This window comes from Accipiter gentilis, chromosome 10 (genome assembly GCF_929443795.1).
Source record: "Accipiter gentilis chromosome 10, bAccGen1.1, whole genome shotgun sequence".
Classification (NCBI taxonomy): Eukaryota; Metazoa; Chordata; class Aves; order Accipitriformes; family Accipitridae; genus Astur; species Astur gentilis.
Window position 1 is genome coordinate 1812531 of NC_064889.1, and position 19726 is coordinate 1832256.

Below are 19726 nucleotides of genomic sequence, written 5' to 3' on the forward strand. Positions count from 1 at the left end.
TTCTTCGGGAACGACAACAAATGACTCTCTGGTCACCCTCCGTCCTCGCCATTCGCCACTTCCAGCTCCTTTCCACGTAGTCCTCCCGTCTCTTGAAAGGTGAAGAGTTTTGGTTTAACGAGCCTGACGTTACTTGCCCTGACTTTGCAAATGAAGGTCCCGACGCTCACCGCCACGTCGTCTCCCCTGTGGGAGCGGGCCACCCCCAGCCATCCCAGTTCTGCCCCATCCCGGATGGGCTTGTGCAACCTCCGGGCGGGCTGGCCGAGCGCCACTTCCCCCGGGGCCCTCGTGATGCCTGGCCCAGCCGGCGGGGATTTCTCGGAGGAAGAGGCCCCGTGGGGTTTCTGTTCGCCCGGTGGAGCAAGGAACAGCGGAGCTGTGGCTCCACCATGAGCCTTGGGGCCTGTGGCCCCTGGCAGAGAGGTGAGGGCAGCCGCGGGGTGTGAGGCCGGCGGGCAGGGCGGCCGTGGGGAGGGGGTGAGAGTGGCTGTGGGGGTGAGGAGAGCAAGGGTGGTCGTGGGGACACCCGTGGGGAGGACAGGACACCCGTGGGGCTGGGGGAGAGGACACCCGTGGGGCTGGGGTGAGGGCACCGCTGGGGATGTGAGTGAAGACGGCTGCAGGGATGGGGGCGAGGTCGCCTGCGGGGAAGGGGCGAGGACACCCGTGGGCAGGGGAGGTAGGGGTAGCCTTGTACCCGAGCGAGGGGCGCCTCCTGCGGCGTCCCCGTCGGAGCGGGCCGGGCGCTGCCGAGGGGCAGCCCCGGCGGCGTTCGGTGCCGCCCCGCGCGGTTTGGCTGTGGCGGCGGGGCGGGCCCGGCGGCGCGGAAGTGCGGCGCGGCGGGGCCTTTCCCGGGCCAGGGGGCTGGCGGCAGGGGAGCGCGGGGGCCGCGGCCCGGCCCCGCTCCGCTCTGGGGCGGGGGGGGGGGGGGGAGCCCGCCGAGGCCCCGGCCCGGCCAAGCGGAGAGCCTGGAGCCCGGCCTACCCGGACCCGGAGGCCGCCGTGCCCGCCCGTCGCCGTGCCGGCTGGACGGGCCCGAGCCGCCCCCTCCCGCCCCCGTCTGAGCTCCGAGCGCTGCTGTCCCGCCCGCCGCAGGCGCTGCTGCTGCTGCTGCTTCCCCGGGAGAGGAGCCGCCGAGGGCCTGGCCGGCGGCCCCTGAGGCCGGGAAGGAGCCGCCGGCGAAGCGATGCAGGAAGGTGAGAGGCTGCCGGGGGGCCAGCGGGCAGCTGGGCCTGGGCGATCCCCCCTCCCCTTGCCCTGCGGCGCAAGAAGTGCCGGTCGTGCGTTTGGGCCCCAAGGGACCACCCAAAAAAGGCTGGTGGCATCCCCTGGGCACGGGAGGCCGAGCATCTCCCCATTTCCGAGTCTCCCTTCCTCCTGGGATGGGTGCTGGGGCCCCCCTCTTGCAGCTCCGGTGTGCCTGGCCACCAGCTGGGAGCCAACCCCTGGGTTTTGCCTGCTGGGTTGTTTCCACCTCCGCGTCCTGTTTCTCCACAGCCATTGTGATCACCGAGCAGCCGGTCTCTGTCTCCATCCCTGTGGGATACTCCTTCACCCTGCGGTGCAGAGCCGAGGGACGCACATCACTGCGGTACCAGTGGTTTTGTCAGCACCAGGTAACGGTGGGAGCAGAGGCGGCCCTGAGTGGGGCACCAGGCTAGGTCCCTGCCCACGGTGGTGGAGCTGGCCTTCTGTGGGCAGAGCTGGTGGGAACCAGGAGGCTAGAAGGAGAGGGGGATAGGATGTGCGTGGATGCCGAGGGCTTCGGCAGATGCTGGGGTCAGGGGCGTGCAATGGAAAAGCTACTTCTCCTGCAGCCCTGCAGCTGGAGGAGGGGAGGAAACCAGGGATTTCTGCTTTTTCTGCTCTTACAAGGGGCCTGCTGGTGCCGCCTTCTACCAGCGATGAGGGGGAACTTGTGGCCCACCACCCGTGTTTTCCCCTTAGTCTATCTGCCGCCAGATTCCTGGTGCCACCAAGCAAGACTTGCCCATCACTGCACAGCAGACCCAGCTCTACACCTGCAGAATCAATGACCTCAACAAAAATGCTGTTTTCTCCGACTGGGTGAAGGTGGAGGTCCATCAGTGTGTTGCCAGAGGTAGGAGTGTGTCTTCTAGCTTGTCTGTATTTTACGCTTCACCCACCCTTGCAACAGTGATCCTGTGTGGTTCTCAGGGCAGTGTGTTGTTCCAGCTCAAAAATTGTAATACAGAAAGATTTCTCCAGCGACACGAGTCTGCAGGTCTAAGCCAGACCTCTGCATCCATCCTCTGGATGGTTCAGGTCCCTGTCATGGTCCCAATAACTCCGGCTGTATGTACCTGCTCCTCCTGCTGATCACTTGCTGTAGGTTTCCCAGAGTTATACTGGGTGTTTGCCGGTTTGCCTTGGGCAGAGGGGCTGGAAGAAGCAATCTGGCTATTTCAAGGCTGAGCAAAAATAACTCTGGGTGTGGTTGACCTCAGCACATTGACTGCATGCTTGGCAGGACAGGGCAAGCATCAGGTTTGGGAAGCTAGAGGCAGGGCTTTGGTATGTCGTTTACTGTCGCTCCCAAAGCAGAAAGGTGCAGTAGTGATGCTGCAACCGCAGTCATCCTATGGGACAGCATCTCTTGGTGCAGGTGGATGGAAAAAAGCTCAGTTTTCTGGCAGTATGCACAGGGTCTTTCACAGGGTGAAAAAAATGACCATTGTTTTCTGTCCATGCGGAGGGAGGACCAATTCTGTGTCACTGCTTTACAGGACTGCCCCCTCAGCTCTGGCAAGGAGAACCGGTCATCGTCCTCAACCCCACCGAGCAGAGGGTGGAAGTGGGGAAGCCGCTACAGCTGCAGTGTGCTGCCATGGGGGTCCCAGCCCCCAGCTACCAGTGGTACCGGAATGGGAACCTGCTGGAACACCAGAAGAAAAAAAAACTCTGGGTAACGTTGCCTTGGGATAGTTCAGAAACATTGGCTGCTGAGGTGGGTGATGGGAGAAGCTCGTTGCTGGATGGTGGGCATGGGAGAGCCTCAGAAGCCTTGCAGAGACTGCTGAAAATTGTGTTATTGTCATCCTGAACATGAGAGGTGGCAGTCCTTAAGCCTGTCTCATATCTGCCTGTCAAGATTTGGGTATGCTTTGATCTGTATGAGCAGGTGAATGCCAGCAGAAAGCAGTCTCTCCTTGCCTGTCCTCCCCATCTCTCCAGCCCGTGAGAAGCCTCCTCGTGCTCATCTTTCTCTGCCACGTTGCAGAGTTGTGAGAAAGCACTCCACGTATCACCCCTGTTGCTTCGATAGCTGACTGAAGGACTCTGGGTGAAGAGGGAATACGTTTTATGGGCTTCTTTCAAAACTGTGGATATTTCTCTAAGAAGTAATGGATTGATAGATGCGTCAAGGGCTCTCAGCACGTCTCTTGTGCCTTTTTGGAGCAGTGGCACAAGAACAGCTATTGTATGTCTGCGCAGGGGACTGTGGAGTGATGGAGCTGCATGAGTGCTGTCTGCCTTCAGGAGGGCTAGAAGGAAAAGTGGTTAGTCCCGACAGAAAAGGGTCAGGGACACAGCAAAAAGTCTGGGTTTATTTTGGGTCACTGGCTGAATTTAAATCAGTGCTGTCTTCTTGGAGCAAGAAAGGCAGATTTCCTTCTGGGGCATTGCGTGAAGGGTAACAAAGACAAGACATCCAATCTCTTCTCAGTAGTGGTAGATGATATTACAGCAGACAGTGGCCTCAGACTGCACTTTTCACAGGGAAGTTCAGGCTGGAGATTTGGAAGGGGTTCTTCATTTGGAGATGGGTGGTGCTGCACCGGAGCCAGAAAAGCAGCGAGATCTCTGTCCTTGGAGGTTTTCAGTACTCGACTAGACAAAGCTATGGCCAGCCTGACCCAGTGGTGGCTTATGTTCCTCTCTGACCAGGAGCCTGGGCTGGAAAACCACAAAGGTCCTCGCCAGCCAGTACTGTTCTGATTCTTGTCCCGCATCAAGAGAGATGGATAAGAGTAGAAAACTTGCCAGAAGAGAGCAATGGGCATGACCAGAAATCTAGAAAATGTCATCTAAGAGGAAAAACGGGCAACCTTCTGATGCTGGCCAGGCAGCATTCTCCCAGTGTGGCTCTTAAGGCAGAGTATGCCTATGACAGAGGGTTTCGGGGCTGCTGGAGAAAGAAGGGAAGGCATTTGGGCAGAGGATTCTTGCGCTCTAGAAGCTGGGGTCATCAGCAGACTTTAGCACATGGCCTTACTGAGCTTCTTAGAAAGACAAAAGTCATGGGAAATCTTGGCTTTGTGAGGCAAGCAATGAGGACTCAGCAAACAGCAAGAAAAAAGACTTTTTATTCCAGGAACACGGGTGCCTTTGGCAGACACTGGCAGGGGATTGCACACTTTCACCATGAATAATGTGATTTAACTTTTGATCTGTCTAGATCACCCATGCAAAGATCAGTGACTCCGGCACATACCTCTGCTGTGCCTCCAATAGCCATGGAGAGCACTGGACCAACGCCGTGGATATTCACGTAGGTGAGCAGAGCCAACCCACGTCTGCTTTGCTGCAAATCACCTTCTAGCATGAAAACTAATTAGAGGGCATAAATGGATTTAGTTCTGTTGCCTGGAAGTGCCGAGCTGGTGAGCAAGGAGCCCAGTGCTGGTGTGTTACCCTGCGGCTCAATTGGTGCAGGGGAAGCTGGGCTCTGGGGCATGGTATTAGGAGAAGTAGGATGTGTGGCTCTGATACTTGCACCTTCCCCTGGCTTGGACAGATCTTGCACACTTTTATTAGCAAAAAGAAAGGCCACCAGTTTTAAACACTGCTTCTGCAGGGAGCCAAAGGTAAGAGACTTCAGAGTAGAGAAGTAGCATGGGACTCTGCAGGGAAGCTGGAGTGTCCTGGCAGTCCTGTGGCAGCTGTCACAGGAACAGCCTGCAGACCGCAATTTCACACCCTGGATATACTGGATATGATGATCTCAGCAGAGCTGCGCAAGCCCTGCTGAGCGGCGGGCACAGGCGTCCGTCAGACTGTGATAAATAGGATTCCTTGATAATGGGGTTCAGAGGTAGCGAGGGAAGCAGTGTCTGTAAAAGAAAAAAAGCCAAAACCCAGTGATCCACTATATTGCAGTGTGGGATGCTGCTGGGTTCTGCAGTCTGTCAGAAACCTGCCACCTTAGGGCAGGTTGAGTGTTCTCAGGTGCTTGCTGTGGTTTTCTTGCCTTGCCAAAGTGCTGGTTTAATAGCTCCTCAGCCAAATTGCAGCAAGCTCCCATGCTAAGACTCATTTACAGCCTTGCTGAGATGAAGTGATGCACTCAGATGCATATTGCTGGAGAGAGTTTATTTTGGGAAGGTTTAGGTCCCTTGGGCTGGCAGCCCAGGCCTGATGCTGTGTGAGCTGACAGATCCCGGGGAGAAGATGGGTCCCTAGAGCCTCGGGCATGCTCCACCTTCGGTATGATGGCCACTTTGGCTTTCTGCCTTTGCCCTGCTGTGGAAGAAGAGTAGCACAGGCTAGCTTTGCTGGCTCTTTACTCCATCTAGAGATTTTTCTATGCCATAAGCTTCTCATGTCACCTTCTAGGTTAGCTTTAAAATTGCTCCAGAGTGCAGATTGGTCCTGTATAGCCAGAGTGCTCTCCCTGCCTCCTTGCAGCTGGCAAAACAGCATCCAGGGGGGACAGGCAGTGAGAAGGGGGCACCGGATTGGGTTGGGTTCAAAATGTTACAGCTGAGTAGCTTTAACATGCAACAGGCAGCTCTGTCACAGGCAGAAAAGGATGAATGGGCTTGTTCTGATGGCTTTCCAGGCATCCCTGGTGCATGAGCAACACTGGTTCAGGTGCTCAAGGTCTTCCAGACCGATGAGATTTATGCAATTAAAAATATGCTCTTAATTTCTTTTTTTAGAGCCTGTAGGGTGTTAGGGCTTTCTTCTGGGCTGGACTTTTTTTTAATTTTTAATTTAAATAGGAAAAGCTGGAGCTATTAGGGTAGTGATGATTTTAAGAGGCTGGGAGCGCTCAGGAAGGAGAGCTTGGGGAGCTCGTGAAAGTGAGTCACATTTGGGGTGCTAAAAGGCATGGAAAGGCAAAGCAGGGTGGTGGGAATATTACCGCAATCAAAAGCAAACAAGAGGCTTCCTCTGCACTGACGACTCATGGGGAGAAGCTCTCTGTTTTGAAGCTTATGTCAACCTTGAGTCGTGTTTTCTTTGGTTCCGCTGCAGCAAGGGAGTGGGCAAGTCCCCTCGGGAAGCGCGGCAGCCCAGGCAGGGCTGGTATGAGTACCGCGGACCTGCTGATGGGTGCGAGCTCCTCCACGCTGGCGCTCCTTCCCCTGGCCTGCCCCTTCTCCAAGCTGTGCTTCCCAGCTGCTCAGGATTCCATAAATCAGGCAGGCTTTCATAAATCCTCCTAAAATCACCAGACCATGGTCTTTAAGGTTAGCAGTCAGGCGGTGAAGAACTTGCCTGAGGAGTGTTGCTTGTGCCAATGCTCTGCGGTGTTTGACCCAGCTTTGCATTGCTGGGGGATGTTGGACCTGGTTTCAGACCTGCGATGGGAGCTGGCACTGGGGCTCTGGGTGCTGGGCACAGACTTATCATTTCCCTCTTTTTTTCCAGGTACAAGTCGCTCTGAAAAGTATTTTGGTGAGTACTGTCATCTCTTCTTCTTGAGCAATTACTCCCTTAATTAAAAGCCAAGCTCCAGGGTGGATGGGAGGACAGTGCATAGGAGTGCTTTTCCTGCAGAGACCGCTTCAAGCCTTTATGCCCATATTGTCACAGGCTCTGGGCTTTTGGGATCGGAGCTGCAAGGCACAGGATGAGTCCCATCCCCTGCCAAGCCCTGATCAGTCTTAGCAAGTGGAGTAAGATTATGCCTAATGAGTAACCCAGTCTTGACCTCTGTGCCCACCAAATGAGTTTAAAAGTGTTGTTCACATGACACCTTTTCCCTTGAAATACCTCCTCGAAGCAGGGCAAAGTTCCTTGCTCCCACCTCTGCTGAGTGCCATAAATCTGGTTTTCCTACCGTGGAAGGTGGGCATAAAATGAAAGCAGGAATCCGATGTTTCTCTCCTTCAGCCCTGTGGGTGAAAGGACCTCTTAGCCTGGCTTAGTGCATCCTTCTCCCAGGCACCGCTGGCACGCAAGACCTGTGGTTGTGGTAGGGCAGGTGCCGAATAACCTCAGTAGCACAGATCCTTCTGCACTTCTGGGATTTTGGCTGCCAAGTGAAAACTTTTGAAGTCTTTCTTTCAAAATGATGGTTTGTGTATTTTGTCAAAGTGTTCAGAAATCCAAGGGCTTTCCGGAGGGCACTCCGGGCTTGTAGCAGTGTAGGGTCTGTCCTTCCTGCCTAGATGTAGGAAAAGATTTCCTGTATCCTCACTCCAACAGAAGGAGGTGAGACCTTGCCTCCTGCTGAGCATTTACAGCTTTGTCACCTGGTGTTTCTTTTAGCTACAGGCAAGATAGCACTTTTAGTGGGCAACAATCGCTACCAGCATCACCCCAACCTCATGGCTCCCGTCACGGACGTGTTTGAGCTGAGTCGTCTTCTGGAGCAGCTGGGCTTCCAGGTTGTCTCCCTTCTGGATCTGAACAAGGCTGAGATGGTGACAGCAGTCAGTCGGTTCCTGCAGCTCCTGGGGAAGGGAGTCTATGGTAAGGCAAAGCCAGCCCAGCTATCTGCCAGTGCTGAGCCGGCAGCAGCCGATGTGCAGGTAGCAGCAGTCGATGCCAGGGAGGAGCAGGCATTTGGCAATTTTCTGAACAGCTGTTGAATTAAAAGATAAGAAACTGAACTTTCCTTTGTGGGGGACAAGGGAGACTTGCAGTACAGTCTGCAGTAGTGCCAGGCTTGGCAGAATTCCCTAGATAAATGCCGTTCAGTTTTGGCCAGGTTACAGGCAGGCAAAGTAGGTGTTTCTCCATCACGTGGCTCACCTCCAACTCCAACAACATGGTCTCATGCTGAGGTTTTGGGGAGCCAGCACTTCTGATGGCGAATGGGAGAAGGTGTTTTGATTTTGCCTTAGATGGCAGAATTAAGGAGATTGTCTGTTGATTGCCCCCACCACTCTCCTTTGTGAGGAGGGGAGCTCCTTCTGAGCTGTGACGGCTACAGCTGGCCATGATGTCCTTGTTTCTCTTTCCTGATGGTCTAATTTGGGCCTCTGACAGTCTTTTTGCAGAAAGCATTCCCACATGCAGGTGGCTTTGAGGTTGGGCTTTGAGCTTATCGCACACTGTTCTCAGCAGGGAACATTCCTCAAACACAAAACCAACCAGCAGATCCCGTGGGTCTTAAAGCAGGTGTTCAGACTTGCTGGTGAAAGTGGCTTCTTTGGGGTTTCTGAGATTCTCTCAGCCCAACAGATACCCTGAAAACACCTTGCAGATGTTTTTTTTTGCTTCCAAACCTCAGCACGAGGCTTATCTTCACTGCCCTCCCAGCTGCGTGGCATACCAGGGCACTCAGACAGTGAAAATCAGCGTAAGCCAATTCCAGCCCAGCACTCAGCATGAGGTTTAGAGTTTGTGCAATGGATAGGGACATGGCCACAAGTGAAATGCTGCAAAGCCACCTCGTTCCAGGAAGCACTGCCTCACTTGGGGAGGCTGAGCTGGCAGGGGAGAGCAGTACATAGTTGTTGCCACTCCGGCCAAGTGCGTCATCTGATGACAGCATATTCCTATGACTTCACTTGCAGCTTCCTTTTGTGGTTGCTCTCTGAAATCCCCTTGCATCTCAGGCTTTACCTCCTTTCCCAGGCCAGAGTCATCCCTGGGGGCTGCTATGCTTTTCCCACACTGCTGCCATTTCTACCCTCTATCTGTGGTGTGTGAGGACCAAATGGCATTTTATCCATGGCACGTCCCTTGTTTTTGTAAGCATTGGAGAGAAAAAAGATTTGAAAATGGCAAATGTTTAATGCTATCATGCCCTATTTAAACTTCTAGTGCTTTTCTGCATTCGTGGCTGCTGATCCTTCCTGGCAAAATTGATTTTGTGTACTGGCAAGGAAAACATTAACAGCTGAGTTACTGAACCTTGATAAGCTTCAAGTGTTTGCTAGGCATAGCCTGCTCCGGATGGTGGTTTTCTTTACAGCTTTCTAAGCTGAGTGGTTTACTATTATTTGGAGGCAGTGAACCCCAGCACAGGCTGGTCCCAGCAGCATGATTGAGTTCAGGACTCTTGCCATAATTGGTGGCATCCAGACTTAATGGTGGGGCGTTGGGTCAGTCTGCCTGCTGATTGCCCCATCTGAAGTGTGGTGCCTCTCGGTGTGATCTATCTTCCAGCATTTCTTCAACTGTTTTCCTTACATAGAATTAAAAGAACCAGGTGGAGTACAAATCATTGAAATTAACTTGTCTTGTTAATAAAAACACATTTAGAAGAATCTAACAACTCCTCCTAAACCTTATGTATCAATTTTTCAAGGCACTAGCTCCAGGATAAACATCTCAAACTGACTGAGAGGTTTAAGATTCACCTAAGTCATATGCATGGGAAGATAGTGGTGAGACAGCAGCTCCAGGAATCAATGTAGGCAGCCTGTTAAAACCACAAAGACTCCAGGGGTGCCTGTGATAGCCAGTCCTGTACATCCACGTGTGTGTGTCAGACATGCACCTGCACAGAGGCATCCTGGTGCTTCTGCCTGTTTTTTCTTGCTCGAGGAACCTGGAGATGCCATCTCCTGCATAGCAACCACCACAGCTGAAGTCAAGAGAGCTTTGTGTGGACATACAGAGTGAAGCAGGGAGCTGGGAGGAGAGGGCTGACTGGTGAAAGACTATCACTGGGCTGAAGTGAGAGGCTGTGGTCTAACACAGACCCACCTGTCAGCAAGCCCGAGAAGTGAGGCTGGCTGTCTTCTGAAGTTTAACTCCAGCAGCAGAGATGCTGGGGCATTCATGCATCTTTCTGCTGGTGCAGATCAGAAGAGAGGACGTAGCCATGTGGGTTAGTGTTTGAGCATGGTGCTTGTTGTTGCTTCTAGAGTTTTATTTAGCTTCAGGATGCTGATAAGAGCTGAAGAAGATGTGCCTGACCTCCCTAGCCCTCTTTCTTATTGCAGGACTCTCTGGATGGCTGGCCCTCCCTTGCGTGTCCTTACTGACCTGTCTGTGATTTACACTCCTACAGGGTTTGGTGGGAAGGGACTTTGGAGTCATCAACATGAGGTCAGGGTTGGCTGTGGCTCTCCTTATCAGGTCTTGAAGACTTCCAGGCATGGAGTCGCTGACTTATCCACCTGCCTGTCCCAAGCTGCACCACTCTCCAGGGAAGTCTTTCCTCCTGTCAAACATGACCCTCCATGTATTGGTATTTGTTTCCCCATGTTGTATGGTCCATGCCAACAAGGAGAGTTGGGCTTTGTTGTCTCTGTAACTGCTCCTCCAGGAACTGTAGGCTGTTATTAGACCTTCCTCCACCTCCACGTCTCCAGACCATCCCAGCCCAGCTCCTACCCCCTCTCCTCCCAGGCCCTGGGCCCCAACATGTTGATAGCCTCTGCTGGCCTTTTTCGAGCTTCTTCACCTTCCTCCTGAACTGAGGTCCCTAAAACTGGACACAGGATCTAAGTGGGGTCTACTCAGGTCCAAGGAGAGTGGTGACAGCTTTCCTGGTGATCCTGCATCTCCTAGTGTAGCTCTGCCACCAGTCAAATCTGGCTCATCTTCAGCATGGTGTCCTGCTGTGACCCTAGGTCCTTATCTCCAGGCTTACTGCTCAGCCAGTACTCAGCCCCAGCCAAAATGCTGCCTGGGTTTATCTGCCCCACTGCAGGACTTTGTCCTTCTTATTATTGAACTTTCTCTGAGATTTCTCAAGCCCAGAGCAAAAACTGGCTTCGTTTTCAGGCACAGGAGCATTGTATGGCTGCATGTTCAAGGTGATCCAAAGGCTTCTCTAATTCACTGTATGGAGGTGGGGGCTCATCTGGCTGCTTTTCCTCCAGATCTCCTGTTAGAAAAGCTGCAGAGAATTTTTGAAGGCCCTGAACATCACCTGAGTGGTCTAATTATGCAAGCCTCAGGCAAATGAGGAATCTCCCCAGATGTTATTTCAAGCATCCTAAAAAGTCCCGAGTCAAAAAAATAATGTCATAAGTGCAACGAGAGCAGAAAGTTGCAAGTGAAATACTAGGAATATGCCGTCATGCCTTAATTAAGACACATACTGACATTTCCTCTATTATAAGAAGTGCCTGGAGCTTCCCCTTTTTAATTTGGTACTCGGGAGCTTGTCTCCGATTTGCAGTTTTGACTCACAAGATGTGGGAAGAGCATTGAAAAGTTAGCTCAGAATAAAAAAACCCTTTGCTTCTCTAGGCAAATTGTTGACTTTCCTGTTCAGGAGGAGAGATTAAGTCCAGGAGAGGTTTGCAAAGTTGCTCAGCTGACATGAAATTCATGTCTTTTTTGATTTGAACGCGAGTCTTTGTGATTTATATAGCATGGGGAGCACTTGGCGGTGCATTCAGGGTGCACAAAAAGACCTCAAAAGTTAGAAGATTTAATGATTGAATCATTCTTTGTGGGCTTTTGTGTAATATTTCAGTTTTTTCCAAGTGTCAGTGATGCTGCCTGGTAACAGATGTCATCACCTCCCTTTCATGTACAGGAGGAGAGGCAGAGGGATGAAAGCCATCAGTGCTCAATGACTCGAGGGGCCAAACCTGAAGTGTCTGCATCTGATTTTTCCAGGCAGCTTCCTGTTTTATACTCTTTTATAGTCTTGGGAGGGTTTTGTGGCTTTGATTTGCAAATTATGAAAGTTTAAAACTTCTGCAAATCAGAGCTCACTGTCTTTGGCTGGTGATCCACAAGAAGAGAAACCCAAACCTTGTGGGCACCTGTGAAAACAGCCATTTGAGTAACTTTCCATCATCCCCTGAGAATGGAGACCAAAGGTGACTTGAAGCCTTTTTTACTAGGAGATCATGCTTTCCATCCTCCATATGATGAGATCATGCTTTCAGTCCTTCAGCTCCTGCCCCATTCACTGCATCCCTTGCAGCATCAGAGATCAAAGCAAGCGTCCTGCGAACTACAGGGCCAGAAACAGTAGAGGGAAAATAGATGAGAGGTTATTCGATGAAGTGTGGGCTTTGTCAGAAAATCTGACTGAAGAATTTCTCCTGCTTTTGCCTCTTAGCCACTTGTTCCAATTTCTGACCTCTTGTGCTTCACTGTCCCTCAGTTGCGGTAGTGCAACTGTTTGTGTCACCTCACAGAGCTATTTTTAACTCATTTCAGTTCCCTGAGTTGGCTTTCGCCAGCATCCCCCAAGCAGTTGCATCAGTGCTGGGAAGGGGTAGCCAGCCACCGTGCAGTTTCATTTCAGGAGGCTACAGCCCACATGGGGATCCGTGTGCAGAATGAAAGCCCATTGTCAAACACGAGGGTCAAAGAGAAGCACCGGCTTGGGCCATGCCGAGCTCCTCAGCATTGGCTTTCCCAGCTGGATATCCCCATGTTGCCATCTCTTGTGAAGGCAGAAATCATTAATAAGCTTTTTCATGTGCTTAGGAGTAAAACTCAAAACCAAAATTCTTGCTGGGTATTGGACTTCCCACCAACACCTGGATGAGTCTGACTCCTCTCCTGCCTTATGGGGTGGGTATCTGGTCTGAGGTTGTTGAAGCATGTGGTCCACATGTTCTGGACATCTGGAGAACTCATCTCTCTCTGTCTCTATCTCATTTTTCACCAGCTTATAGATGTTTAAATACAGGCAGACCTTTAAAATCTGGATAGTGTTTCCCATCACCTAATCCATTGCTAGTCTCTCCTCCAAAACTAGGAAGCTGAAGATCTTCTCATTTAAAAGGCTGTTATTGTATTTTTCATCATGGTAAAATACTTTGTCTGTTGTCATATTCTTGCAAAGAGCTGATGATTAACCAAAACTTTGTGCAAAAGTGGTATTCAGCCTGGCAGATGCCTACCTTGGGTGTTGTAGCACAGATGGTTACAGAAATGTGTAAACCCAGTGACTTTGGGATCTCCTGACAAACAGTTCAGGGTTGCTTCCAACTCTGCTGAAGGGAATGGACTGGAAAAAAGTCAAAATTGTGAGGTCAACATAGCTCCAGTTTCATAGGTGCTGCTGGTCTAGGTCTGCCCTGTACCAGTATCCCTTCAGGACAGGAGGTGGGATGTGGCCATGGTAGCTGGTTATAGACCTGCAGGTTCACATCATGACTCATCTTCTTCTCTCCTGGTTCTCAGCTATATTCTACTATGCTGGGCATGGGTATGAACATTCAGGGAGGAACTACATGGTCCCTGTTGATGCTCCACAACCCTACGCCCCTGAGAACTGCATCAGCGTGCAAAGGATTCTCCAGAAGATGCAGCAGCAGCAGACGGCCCTGAACCTCATCCTGCTGGACACCTGCAGGAAATGGTAGGGTGCTCTTTCCCCTTCCTTGCCAGGGATGGGCAGAGCATGATGTTTCAAGGGGTCGGGGGAAACAGCTGCCAGCATCAGCCCCTGCTTCAGCAGTGAGCTTCTACACAACCACGTGGGGTGTTTCCATGGATTGCTGGGGCCACATCCCCTGTTGTACTGCTGAGACCAGGCCTCTGTCAAAGTTTATCGGCCTGTTTCATAAAATCGGCAAGACCGTCAGGTCTTGCAGGATGTCCTGAGAAGACCAGTTGGTCACGTATTTGGTGCAGAGAGCATCAGATGCTGCCTGAGATCTGCTGGAGAGAAGGGGCTGGCGACCCTCCCTTGATTTTTCAGGGTGAAGAAGCCTGGCAAATACAGGCAAGTCACCTAAAGGCTGTGGAGGGATGGCTCTGCCCTGGCATAAATTGTTGGCTGAAACTCAGCATAGGGTTTGTCTTTTTGTGTTTCAACCTGCTGCACTGAACCACCCGACCTGGCAGGCCATAGCAGCATCTTGCTGACCTCAGGCTTTCGCAGTATGTGTTGCCCACGTGCTCAGGCTGGGACTGTTTAGCTCACCTCTCTTCTGGCTGTGTTTTTGTTGACATCTCAGTCAGAAGAGTGCAACACAATGGGGAAAATATTTTAAGCTGTGCTACTTGGGTTTTACTGGCCTTAAATGCTTCTGAAGTGGTCATGTCTTGAAGTGGAACCCAGGCTGCTGCTGAGGTCAGAGATCAGTTCTTTCCCTCTGTCTGTGGAAAGCTCATCATCTTCTCCTGGCCTGCAGATCTCTATCCTGCAGCTTGTGGGCTGCAGAAAATTACTACTTGCCCGTTTTCAGCAGAGGTACGTAGACTATTCCAGTAGAAGCTGTCCTTAGTTCATTTATTTCAGTCTCCTGAGGCAGATTTACAGATCAGAAAAGACCTGGAGGGTAAATGCAGGAAAGTCTCCCTCTTCTTTCTGTGGTTCATGCACTAAGAACCAGAAAGACGACAGGGATTTTGGTACCGCTGCCCTGAAAGAGCTGCCAGCCCCTGGAAAGATGTTAAATCTTTGAAGCCTTTTTGCTGCAGAGGTGGGAACACTCACTTTGAATAGCTTACAAGCTGGCTGCACTGGAACTTACCCTGCTGCCACAGCTCTGAGTTGCCAGCATTGCTGGAGCTTGATGTCCCTTGATACCTGCCCTGAATGCCCCATAGTGAAGCATCCCCTTTCTCCCTTCTTGCTCACCATTGCTGCTGAGAGCAGAGCGTGTTGCTTCCCTGCACTGTCAAATGCTCCCCCAGCACACATGGCAGCACCTTGCTGCTCTCTCCAGCATGATACCAGGCAGGGGACGGCGTGCAGCTGAGCAGGAGCACCTGGCTCTCATGGATGCACTGGTGGAGCTGGGCTAGTATGCCTCTGGGCTGCTGGTAGCCCATCTGAGGGCAGAGCATGATGGGGAGGTAGCGTAGCGACATGGAGGCTCCAAAGGGATCGCTAATGCAAATGGTGACAATCTATGAAATAGCTTTTGAGCTGATGTCTCCTTTCTTGGTGTTGCCAGCAGTTTCTGTGCTTAGTGGAGTCTTAACAGTGCTTTGGGAAAAGGATGCGGTGTGAGATCTTCTGTGATGCTTAGGCATGGTTGTGCAGCTGTTTTTCTCTCTCCTCCCCCAACCTCACACTTCTTTCCTCCCCTTTCCCACAGCAACCATAGCACTTAGTGCAATAGGTGTTATCCCCAGGCTCGTGAGGAATTGCTGTAGAAGCTCTCTCCTGAGCTCATTTTTCTTAAGAAGTCATCATTTCAGCTCAGCAAAGCGTCTGGATTTCATAGTTGTGTGTGTTTACACTGCTCTGTAAAACAAGGCTCCTGGGGCCCCCTTTCCCAATGTCCTTTTGGTTGGACTGATGCTGCAAGTCTGTCAACAGTTTGCTCAGCCGTACATGAACCGGGAGGAGCTGTGTCTGTGCTAAGGGGGATCTCAACCAGAGTATCTCTTCACCCCATATGTTGGCATCAGAAATGCCAAGGCAATGAGAAACACATCCCCCTTTGCCAAGTGGTAGCAGATGTTCAGCTTCAGCAGAGGAGGAACCAGGAACACAGACCCTGTGTGTAGCCTCATACATCTATGTGCTGATTTTGGGTGGATGTGATTGCCTCTTCCAGGAGTTCCCTGATTTATGAGGGTTTCTAGCATGTGCCACTCAGGACAGAAGGAGGACACCATCTCCTATCTGGGATGCAGATCAGAAACAGATTGCATGAGATGTGCTGTGTAACTGAGACTTTTTTTGGGTCTGGAGCAGGAGGGAGCGCTGCCATCTTCTCCGCTGTCAGGCTTCTCCCTGTGTTTGGTCACGGTCTGGAAATGCCGCTGCTGAAGTTTGTCTTCTGCTGGGGCAGGGGATCACAGCCAGCGTTTCCACTGCAGGCACTAGCTGGCCTTGCCGGAGCTGTGGATGCCTGCTGGTGCCATCACAAAAGGTTTGCATCAACTCGTGTCTGTGCAGCATCGGGTAGATGTCCCCAGCATGGGGACAACAGGACCATGGTTTATTTTGGGATCCCATGTCTCATTTCTCCTTGGACCTGGAATCCCAGATTTCTGCATTCATTTAGGAGCAGCTGAGGAGCAGATAAATCTCTCTGCTCAGTGTTCATATTTAGAAGCATATCTCTTTCTCCACATTTTCTCTTCTGATCATCTTTAGAAAACTTACACAGGCCAGATGAATACTGCCATTAAACATCTCCAGACTGCACCACCAGCAGTAGGTAACATGTTGGCTGCTGGCAATACAACCATCCCTTCTGTTCTTAGCGTGCCAACTTCAGCCTCAGGAAACTGTGCTGGAATTGATTAACACAGAATAACGCTGCCTCTGTTCGTAGCTCTTACCCCTGTGTGATAGGGAACAGCTCCAAGTCACTGGTGTAAACTGGAGACTGCTGGTCCCCATGCTGTTCAGTCTGGCTGCAGTAAGATGGGCAAGGCTTGGCTATTAAGTACAACCATGATATCTTTTTCAGTGGAAGCTCGGACTATCACTGCAGATTTACCTGATTTTGGAAATAACAGGGTCTGTGCTCATTGAGCTGCATCTAGACCAAGGTGCTGGGACCAGTCTTGGGCTTTGAGACCTGGGTGCATGTCCTGATCCCACCTCTCAGTGAGATCTGGAGGTGTATTAGCCATAGTGTGCTTTGGTTTCCTTGGGCAGAAGGAGTGTGCATGGTCTGGAAGGGACCTGTGGGGTACCTCAGACCCCCGGGACAGGCAGCTGATCTGTAGCCATGCTATGTGCACACCTCTAACTTCTTTAGGGACAGTCGTCCCTTGGGCCACAGTGAACCCGTATGTTCTCTGCACTGTGCTGCTGCCTGGATTTGTTAAAAACCAGCCTCAGAAGGTGTATTGGGTCTGGCTGAGATGGAGTTAATACTCCCCATAGCAGCCCTCATAGCACTGTGCTCTGCATCAGTAGCTAGAAAGGTGTTGATAGCATGGCGTGGTTGCACCCACAGCTCCAGGCTTGCTTGCAGGGCAGGGAGCAGCTCACCAGTGCAGATAGGTCAAAGCTGGCCCTATCTACTAATTTCCCTGTGGTTCGTGTTCTTCATAGGACTCCTACCTTTAGCCTCTGTTGCTGCCCAAGTAATATGGGTGGTTATATTTGACGTGAGGGTTGATCTTATTGCCATCCATAGGAGATGGACTTGGTGGAGCACACGGGCTCTGTCCCCTCGAGGCACGTGCTGATGGATGTCCTCAACACTGACTTGTGCCTTTGTCTCCTCTTCCAGGTACAACGCAGAGTGTGCCCTCTCCCAGGTACAGCCACTGGAGCCCTGGGGCAATACCGTTTATGGCTACGCCACGTAAGTGCACTTTGCTATCCCCACACCATGACATAGGACCAAATGCTGGCACAGCGATAGCTCCTCGCATCCCTTTATGCATGGTGACTTTAGAGGCTTGAGAGGGCTTTCCTCATGTTTCCTCTGGCTCTCAGCCTCCATCTCTACTGTTTGCTGTTCAGGCACTTCTTTCCTTCCTCCTAACATCACTAGTGGCAGCCTGTACATCAGTTACAGGTTATACGTGAAGGTGGCATCAGTTCCTGTCATCTGTCCTTCCAGGCCTGAGCCTGATTCCCGCAGGTCACCTGAAGCCTCCTGAGATGATGAATGTTGCTTACTGCTCCAGTGCCAGTTCCGCTGGCTTTTCCACTGCTGTCACCCACCTAGGCTGGCAAAAGAGGCTGGGCTCTCCTCTCCCATTCCTCTCCACTGATTTTTCCCATCCTGTGCCCTTCCCAACCCCTCTTGGGCCAAAACCAAGCACTTAGTGTCATTGCTTGAGGACCTAACTTGGACTCAGCCAACAGAGTCTAGATGGGGTCGGCAAGCCCTGACTCACCCCCAGGGCTTCATGCCCTTTGCAGAAAGTTAAAGATGAGTACTTACTCTTGCAGGAGCGAAGATGCAGAAGCCTATGAGTTGCAGGACGGGGAGTTCAGCTCTGGGATCTTCATGAAGTACCTGAAGAAACATATTCTGCAAGAGAAGAAGGTTACACACATGCTGGAGGATGTGTTAGAAGGTAAGGGATGAGGTAGAAACCACTTGCTTCAGTAGCAGGGGTGAGAAGACATAGCAGCAGAAACCAAGTGGTTCCATGCTACCCCATCCCAGCCAGCCAGCCATCCGTCCCTAAAAACCAAATCATAGGCTGTGCCCCATGTGAGCTTTTAGTAACCTGGCAGCAGTATGGAGATGTTCACGTAGGGTCTGAAAGGCAGGGAAATAAATAAGGAACCTGGAGTGACCCTTGTGCCTCCAAACTCTCTCCCCTAGACATCGGCCGCGATCCCTTGGTCACTGGGAAGCAGGTGATGGAGATCAAACATACTCTGAAGGAAGCCCGGTCCCTGACAGACCCAATCTGTCCCTTGGGAGCAGCTGCCGAGCACTGGGGACGTGGCTATGGTAAGCATGCAGGGCACGAGGAGGGCTACCAGTTGGGGGGGAGGAGAGGGCTGGGGGTCCCCACACGCCTCAGGGACACTGGTCTGCAAGAAGGTGTCAGCAGGACCCTCCAAGGAGCTGATGCCTCTTGGCTTTCCCTTCCAGAGCCTCTGAGCAAAATGGTGACCTTCCCCTGCGGGGCACAGGTGGAGCTCTGCTTCCACCGGCTCTTCTCCAATGTGATGTATGTGTCCGCCAAGCTGCAGCCCCCCCCGGCCCACATCACTGACGCCCGCCTCCTGCTCTGCCAGTCCACCGTGAGTCCTCTGGCTGGTCCGTTTCCCCTGAATTCCTGCTGGGCTCCTTTCCCCAGGGCAGAGTTGGGAGGGTGGCTGGGGTGAGCCCAAGGGGTCCTGAGGGCTGGGAAAGGCTGAACCCACGTGGAGAAGTATCCCCTCCTCTGCAATCCTCTCTGCAAACATCTCTTTGAGTGCTCCTTCCGTGCATCAGTGCCCTGCAGACTGTCTGCCTTGCTCCTAATGTACTGCAAAAAGGATTTGATCCCAGTTTTAATGCCTTTAACCAGTTGCCCCTCAGACTGATTTCTGGCCTGCCTTATTAAATTATTGTATCTAATCTGATTGAGGTGAAGACCCTTTCTGTTTTCCGTGTTTGGAAGCAGATCTGGCTTTTTGAATCATGCCTTCTTAGCCCACTGTGCTAATATGTCTTAATGCAACAATATAGTTCTTCCTTGTTAAGCCGTACCAGCTTCCTTGCACCCTTTCTCACACCTTTCCTAACAGACCACGTGCGTAGCATGGTCTTTTCTGGTGGTCTGCATGCCACCTCTAAGGATTTAATTTGCTGCTCCTTTTTGCTAACCATCTTCCTCATTTTCTGTAGTCTTTTTGCTGAAGCATAGCGTGACTGTGGTGGATTTTTCAGCCCTTGTTGCTCGTGGAGGGACACTGCCCCTAAGTACGTTGTGGTCACTGATGCAGCACGGTGCATCCAGCGAGAGTTTTGGAGTCTGATCCTGCCCGTTACCAAGCCGGAGCATCGTTTCCCCTCGTGAGCTCCCTAAGCACTCATGAAAATTGTGTGTGTGTGTGTCTGCATGTGTTTGTGTGCATCCACCCAACATCAGCGATTGTGGGGAAAGGGGGACTCAGCTTCTTGCTCCTGTGTATGAAGCTGTCTCAAGAGAGATTGGGGAGGCCAAAAAGGGACCCCAGTATAGACAGGGTAGTAGAATCCCCATCCCTATCCTACTGCACAGCAGTGCTAGCTCACACTGACCTCCAGTGGTGTCTGCTGACGTGGCAGCACATCCA

At 51.9% G+C, this 19726-nt stretch overlaps 1 protein-coding gene across 3 annotated transcripts in view; it reads left to right on the top strand.

Annotated features, from left to right (window-relative positions):
- The first annotated feature begins 340 nt into the window (after positions 1 to 340).
- Positions 341 to 19726, top strand: part of LOC126043555 (mucosa-associated lymphoid tissue lymphoma translocation protein 1-like) — a 29953-nt gene continuing 10567 nt past the window's right edge. The window contains exons 1-13 of one of the 3 annotated variants that reach the window (XM_049812161.1): positions 341 to 426; positions 1099 to 1199; positions 1501 to 1619; positions 1951 to 2104; positions 2751 to 2929; positions 4424 to 4520; positions 6622 to 6648; positions 7465 to 7668; positions 13255 to 13432; positions 17226 to 17300; positions 17897 to 18024; positions 18279 to 18410; positions 18555 to 18706. In XM_049812161.1, the coding sequence (XP_049668118.1) occupies positions 1190 to 1199; positions 1501 to 1619; positions 1951 to 2104; positions 2751 to 2929; positions 4424 to 4520; positions 6622 to 6648; positions 7465 to 7668; positions 13255 to 13432; positions 17226 to 17300; positions 17897 to 18024; positions 18279 to 18410; positions 18555 to 18706 (1455 nt within the window). In that variant the 5' untranslated portion in view covers positions 341 to 426; positions 1099 to 1189. Of the gene's footprint in view, positions 427 to 868; positions 1200 to 1500; positions 1620 to 1950; positions 2105 to 2750; positions 2930 to 3069; positions 3525 to 4423; positions 4521 to 6621; positions 6649 to 7464; positions 7669 to 13254; positions 13433 to 17225; positions 17301 to 17896; positions 18025 to 18278; positions 18411 to 18554; positions 18723 to 19726 lie in introns of those variants that run through there. The other 2 variants (XM_049812162.1, XM_049812163.1) reach the window with 2 other exon arrangements.